We start from the raw sequence: 6,741 nt of genomic DNA on the forward strand, positions 1-6,741 counted from the left end.
CGCTGATGAAGACACATTTTTCAGTTACACTGAACCTGCTGAGCGTCAGAAAGTGTCCCACCTCAAATGAGTTTGTGTTTATGAACCCAACTAGCATGGCTCAGCATGTAAGAGAAGAGGAAGGTGTTATTTTAGGATCTGTCTTTGGGTGTGTCCGCAGCACCTACACAATCTGTTGGCAAGATTCCAGTTAGTGTGGAAACTCTCCTCCGGGGTTAACGAGGTCTCACTGGCATGATAAAATGAAACGCGCTGATGGAAACTGAAGTAATGAAGCTGGAATAAATAATGAGAAGGTTAGGATGCACCCTGATGACTCAATTAATAGATGATTTACCTCAGATCATACTTAATAATAATATTAATAAAATGTTAAATAAGCTATCACAGACACACAGGACATATAAACAAGGCCCTTTAATATAGTAACATTTACAGTAGGTATCAAGATGAATGTGATGTGAGGGAATATATTTTGAACACAGAACCATAAAAAAGTAATTCATTTCACATTTAACAGACTTTTTAAGGAATAATGCCATTTACATTTAAACCTACATGCAACCCCCCCTCCCACTTCCTGCGAGTAATACAAAAACCAATAAATATGATTATCTGGCAAATTGTATTCTGGGTGCACAGTGATGAATATTTTACATTTCGAGCGGCTTTTAAAATGACTCACACTTGTAAATGTACACGGAGATCTTTCTAGCAGTATACAAGGTAAATGACACAAAGCTGAGAGGGAAAAATGCTCTGCTGTTACACTGATGCAGCGGTCGTGTCACACCAGAGAGAGAATCAGGAAGAACATCAGGAAGAAATGTAATAAGATATATATATATTTATATATATTTACATTGTGTGTTAGCGTACTGATGTTTTCAAAGCATGTTATGTTTTGTTTTTATTTAACCAAAAGAAGTCATTGTTGCACATTAACTCTTCTTCTTAAACCAGATAAAATGGCTAAAACTACACTCTTATTTACAGAAACAGCCAAGAGGCATCGCTGCCAGCGGAGATACCGATACACACATGCAAGCACCAAAGTCTCTCTGCAAGTCATTTCTAGTATGGAAGTGGCTGGTAACAACAATACAAAGTCCAGAAAAGGGAAAAAAGGCTTCCTAGACCTACAATAGCAGCTTGAAAAATTAAAACAAACACAAAAGAGGAATGCTAAGTCACCATCTGTAAGTGAGAACATCATCGTACAAACAACGTAAAAAGGTGTTAAAGCTGCTTATCTGGATGCATGCTGATCCCGACTGCATCCGCGTCCTCTGCATCTTCGTAAACGTTCGTCTTGACAAAACATTACGATTGTGTAGCTGAGTGAAAAGTACAGCTGAGGCGGCTCAAAGCGGGGATTGAGACCGAGGTCCAATCCACTGAAAGGTGAAACTGGTTCATGCTCCGTGAAGAATACACACAATAAGGAATCTAAATGATATTTTAGCTTGTTGTCGTACAGGTGTCTTCATTAAGATACACTGCTACCCTGTTGTACGTCATCTAGGATTTATTTTAATCAATTTGCCTTAGAGATGAAAATAGTGGTGACATCTGTGGCAAATGTGCTTTAGTCTTTCATAAGAACTGGGGACAGTGGGATTTTGATTATTATAAAAAAATAAGACCTAAAGAATGTCTTAACTTTAATGATGCACTAAATGTGATCCAATGTTAATATTGTGTGAAAACACCAACAGTATTTAATTATATTATTATAATATTTTTATAGCAAACGTGCAGCTACACGTGAAGCATGAACCAGCACTATGCATCTACTGTATTTCTACTTCCTCTGTTCAGGCAGCTCAGTGTGTTGGCTAAACCTTTCGGAAACTCATGACCGGAATCACAACAGCTGACTAACAGCCAGGTGGGAACTATTTTAACAGCAGCGGCATCGACTCACTTGATGGTTGACTGACTGTTCGAGGCACTTACAGTACATTTCTAAAGTGGGGAAACTGCTCCTGTCCACTTTCTGCCATTAATTTCCTAAATTATTACCGGGAAGTTGGCAAAGCAGCAACTCCCTGTGCCAAGAACAACCTGTGCGCTACTGCTGCTGCTTGATGAATGTCCGGAAAAAATACAGATGAAGAATGTACAGTGGATGTTTTGAGAGTTATTTTTACATCTAACAGTGTAAAACATGAATCTTTAAGACATAAATTAAACTCCACGGCTGGGATTACATGTAGCCTGGTTCTTTACTCTAACAGTACGTGGCAGAGGCGACTTTATGTGTCATGTTACAATACACATACACCTTAGTTTATGTTTTTCCCTGGCATATGTGTTGTGGTAACTAGAACACATCCACTAAACACAGTCCACAACGGAGCTGTCGTCCTCCTCTGCTCCCCACTCCCCAAACCTCATCTGAGGGGACGGAGCTGCAGGGTGAAGGTTATTAATGTCATCCATGGCATCTGGGTCCGTGTCATCACTGGCACCAATACCCATATGGCCGCCTTCCTCCCTGTGCGTGCGGATGTGTTTCCTCAGCGCCGCCGGCTCCTTGAAGCTGCGATTGCAGAAGGGGCAGCAGCACGGCCTCTCTCCAGTGTGGATGAGCTGGTGATGTTTGAGGTGCTGCAGGCGGCTCAGGCGCTTGCCGCAGATGGCACACACATAGGGTTTCTCTCCAGTGTGTGTGCGCCTGTGTTTGCGCAAACCGTCCAAGTGGCGGAAACAGTTGCCGCACTCAGAACAAGAGTATGGCTTCTCGCCTGTGTGTATGCGCAGGTGGGTTTTAAGGGCCCCCGACTCACGGAAGCGGCGGCCACAAACTCCACAGGGGTAGGGCTTCTCCCCCGTGTGGATGCGGATGTGTTTCTTCAGGCTGGAGATCAGGCGGAAGGTCTTTCCGCACTCCAAGCAGTGGTGAGGCCGATCTCCAGAGGGCTCCACGGCGATGTCAGAGGCCGAGGGTCCTGCTGAGTCATCTGCTCTACCTGGTGAAACACTGTCTCCTCTCCCAGTCCTGCCCATTAATTTCTGTCCATCAAGTCCGCCCTGCTGCAAGGCATCGCTGCATTCTCGCACAGGTCTTTGGTGTCGCAGAGGGTGCGTAAAGGAACGCTGGGAACCTCCTTCCCCGACTTGAACGTAGCCAAGATCCCCCACGCTGTGAGATGGTCGCTCTCCATCCCCGACTCTGTTGTCATTACGCAACCCAGGCTCCTTCCTGTTGGGCTGACCAGAACCTGAAGCTGAACCCTGCTCTTCTTTGATCTCAAACCTGGATGAGCCACCTGGTCCCTGAGACTGCCGCTCATCTAAAAGCAAATTGAAACATCCAGAGATGGTTAACACAGTAGCAGTGATATATTAAAACGCTGATATTAATACAATTTTCCACTGACAGCAAGTCATTCATTAATAAATACCAAGAGACCCCTACCTGTACAATGTAACACAGACAATAACTGCTGAATATTTACCTGGTCTGCCGGAATCAGAGCACAGGTGAGATGTGTTGGATGCGAACGAGTCCAGAGCGTGGTTAGTAACGGAGCCGTCTGGCTGGATTGAGAGTTGGCACATTTTGTAGTCATCTCTTGGCTCAAACCCATGAAGTGACTCATCCACGGAGCCGGTGAGTCCCATGTCAACACCAGCTCCATTCACATTTCGAGGGTTCTGGTGGTCCCGGTCCAAGCCTGAAGTCATTGAAGCCATGGAAGACAGAGATGGGGCAAACACTGACTGACTCACTGTCTGAGGTCCTGTGTATGAGATCTGCAGCTGGTCTATGAGCTTCTGAGCACTACACAGACACTCCTGCAGAGTCTTTAATTCCCTCTCTGACACCTCAAGACGCACCTTGAGTCTCTCATTCTCCTGCTCCTTATGGAGCAACTCCTGCTGAGTCTCGTTGAGCACAAGCACAACCTCGCCCAGCAGAGTGTCCACTGCAGCGGACATGGCAGTTTGAATGGTCGGGGCCAGACGTGATTTGAGCGACGTTACAGTCATGCTGCCCTGCGAGGCTCCGTATCCAGCCTTGTCGGCTTTCCGATCATAACAGGACTCTGCCCCGGTCCTGTCGGGGATGTTGATGATACTTTGTTTACGATTTCCACTGTGGACTGAGCTGCTGCCGTTGTTTGATGGAGAGGAATCCATGCTACCAGCATAGCCGGTCCTCCGCGAAGTCATGATTTTAATGTAGTTAGCTAGCTTTAATTCAGTTAGCTAACGCTTATTGGACGTGCTAAAGGATAATGTGCTACTAGGCAGACCAAATAGATTAGATATGAGGCTTTTGTTGCAGGAATGTGCCACAGAAAAAGTGTCACCAGTTACATCTGGCTCATTAGCTTAACTGACACAAACAATATAGTGAGCTCGGAGCTGCGACTCTGAGCTGGGCCTGGCTCCGCTCGCTAACATTAGCCCGCTAGCTTTAAAACTAACAGCGCCACTCAGTCAAACGCGTACTCTTGCAAACACCGTGAGGCTGCAGCAGAAACGTGCACACGGTCTTTAACTGCGTCAATCAAGTCCGTAAATGACTATTCGAGGGTTCAGATGGGACTGTGGCCCTCAGCAGCGACTCACCCATTTCCAGCTGTATGCAGAACTGCACTGTACTGTAGTGTAGTGTACAATGAGGCCTGTCGCAGCGAAATGACGTAACACCTTAGTGCCTACAGTGTTAATTTTGCCCTGGGCGATATCCTACAGGGGCCTTCATCAACTTTTAACTTAGCACTACAAAGGAGATAATAATAATAATAATAATAATAATAATAATAATAATAATAATAATAATAATAATAATAATAATGATAATAAAGATTGTCAACATGTTGATGTACAAAGCCAGGATTCAATTCTGGGGAAAATATAGTCTGTTTGTCATTTAATATGTCTTTTTTATGTTGTTTTGTTGTTGTTTGTTTGCATTCAGACCCAGCCATAACCCTCACCAAATATTGCTGCATCTTTCCTTGAAATCCAATGTCCAACGAGACATTCCAATCCAACGAGATTAAGGTGCCAACCAGTCTGTGCCATATATATATAGAACGAAAAGGAATAAGAAAACAAAAAAACAAAAAAACAGAATAAATAATCAGAGACAGTCAAAAGACAAAATAAGACACAAACAACCCTTCAAGTAAGAACATCACATTGTGCTCCGGACCAGCTCTCACTCCCACAAGTGAGCATACTGTCACAGTTACAGTTCTAGTTTCTATAGTCCGTTCTTTACAGTGTTTAATGTAGTTATTGCAATGGGATAAAAGCTTTTTTTAAATCTGTCAGTTCTAGTTTTGATGGACCTGAACCTTCTCCCTGATGGCAACAGTTCAAAGAGAGAGTGTCCAGGGTGTGTAGTGTCCCTGAGAATGGTTTGAGCTTTTTTGAGGCAGCGGGAACTGTGAAGTTCTTAAAGAGGTAGGAGAGGGGAACCGGTGATCCTCTGTGCAGTTTTGATCACTCTCTGGAGAGCTTTCCTCTGAGCCACTGTACATCTGCTGAACCACACAGAAACACAGTATGTAAGGATGCTCTCAATAGAGCATCGATAGAAGGACACCAGCAGTCTCTGGGAGATGTTGTTCTTCCTAAGTACCCTTAGGAAGTGCAGTCTCTGCTGGGCCTTTCTTATCAGCTCAGAGGTATGTACTCCCCAGGTTAAATCCTCCTCTATGTGGACCCCCAAGAAGCGGAAGTCTGACGCCCTCTTAACACAGTCCACACCAATGTACAGTGGAGGGACCTCAGTTTTCGTCCTCCGGAAGTCAATGACAACCTCTTTTGTCTTGGAGGTGTTAAGGAGCAGATTGTTCCCCCTGCACCACAATGTCAGCTGTTCCACCTCGTCTCTGTAGGCAGACTCATCTCCCCCTTAGATGAGTCCCACCACTGTGGTATCATCTGCGAACTTGACGATGGATAGATAGGGAAGAATTGTGTTAAATGCAGAGCTATAATCCACAAAGAGCATCCGCACATAGTTCCCCTGCTGCTCCAGGTGGGACAGTGCCGTGTGGAGGGCAGTGGCTACGGCATCCTCTGTGGATCTGTTTTCTATATTCATACATTTATTTTCTAATATTCAAGATTTGCTTTTGTCAAATTTTGTTACTTCTAAAATGATCATCTGAAAATGACAATTTGGTATTGCATGGTACTGTACCACATAGTACATGTATTCAATATTTTAAATAATAATAATAATAATAATAATAATAATAATAATAATAATAATAATAATAATAATAATAATAATAATAATAATAATAATAATTAAATTTATAAAAATATAAAATAAAAAAAATAGTCATGAGTAGAGTAACATGAAATTCACTTTCAGGGTGAAAAATACCATAAGGGACTTTTCCTTTTTCCTTCTTTTTATTTATTAATTTAAAGCCATTGGACTCTGTAGGGCCATCATAAAAAGAATCCCAATGTGTAGAATGTGTAAGGAATCCCATTATTTGATAATTGGTCGACTAATACATCGAGGAAGTATTTGTTTATTTTTTACAAATTAGGTAAAGTGAATGACTCTGCAGTTCTCCCCAACGTTTGTTAAATTATCCTTTATTCAAGCTTGTTGTTAAGTCCAACTAATCTATTTATTAAAGACCAGGGAGTTTGTCTGTGGTGCAAGTATGTCATGTTTTCAGCCTACAAGTCATTTATCGGGCTAAAATATAACCCAATATTCACAATAATGAAGCAGCCATTTGAGGAGAAATG

General features: G+C 42.9%; 1 protein-coding gene across 1 annotated transcript; it reads right to left on the reverse strand.

The window, feature by feature from the left end:
* Positions 1–402: 402 nt before the first annotated feature.
* On the reverse strand, positions 403–4,616 carry si:ch1073-224n8.1 (zinc finger protein 485). Its single transcript, XM_026373088.1, has 2 exons — positions 3,465–4,616; positions 403–3,299 (listed from the first exon to the last, which is right to left on the reverse strand). Exons 1-2 carry the CDS (start codon positions 4,180–4,182, stop codon positions 2,341–2,343), a joined length of 1,677 nt encoding a protein of 558 aa, XP_026228873.1. The 5' UTR covers positions 4,183–4,616; the 3' UTR covers positions 403–2,340.
* Positions 4,617–6,741: the final 2,125 nt, after the last annotated feature.

Source organism: Anabas testudineus, chromosome 14 (genome assembly GCF_900324465.2).
Source record: "Anabas testudineus chromosome 14, fAnaTes1.2, whole genome shotgun sequence".
NCBI classification, from domain to species: domain Eukaryota; kingdom Metazoa; phylum Chordata; class Actinopteri; order Anabantiformes; family Anabantidae; genus Anabas; species Anabas testudineus.

What these genes read in the sequence shown, in the direction of transcription:
- si:ch1073-224n8.1 (XM_026373088.1), bottom strand. Translation starts at nt 4,182, where the DNA reads ATGACTTCGCGGAGGACCGGCTATGCTGGTAGCATGGATTCCTCTCCA. An exon ending in CTCTGATTCCGGCAGACCAG is followed by an intron (nt 3,300 to 3,464) that starts GTAAATATTCAG and finishes ATTTGCTTTTAG; the next exon opens with ATGAGCGGCAGTCTCAGGGA.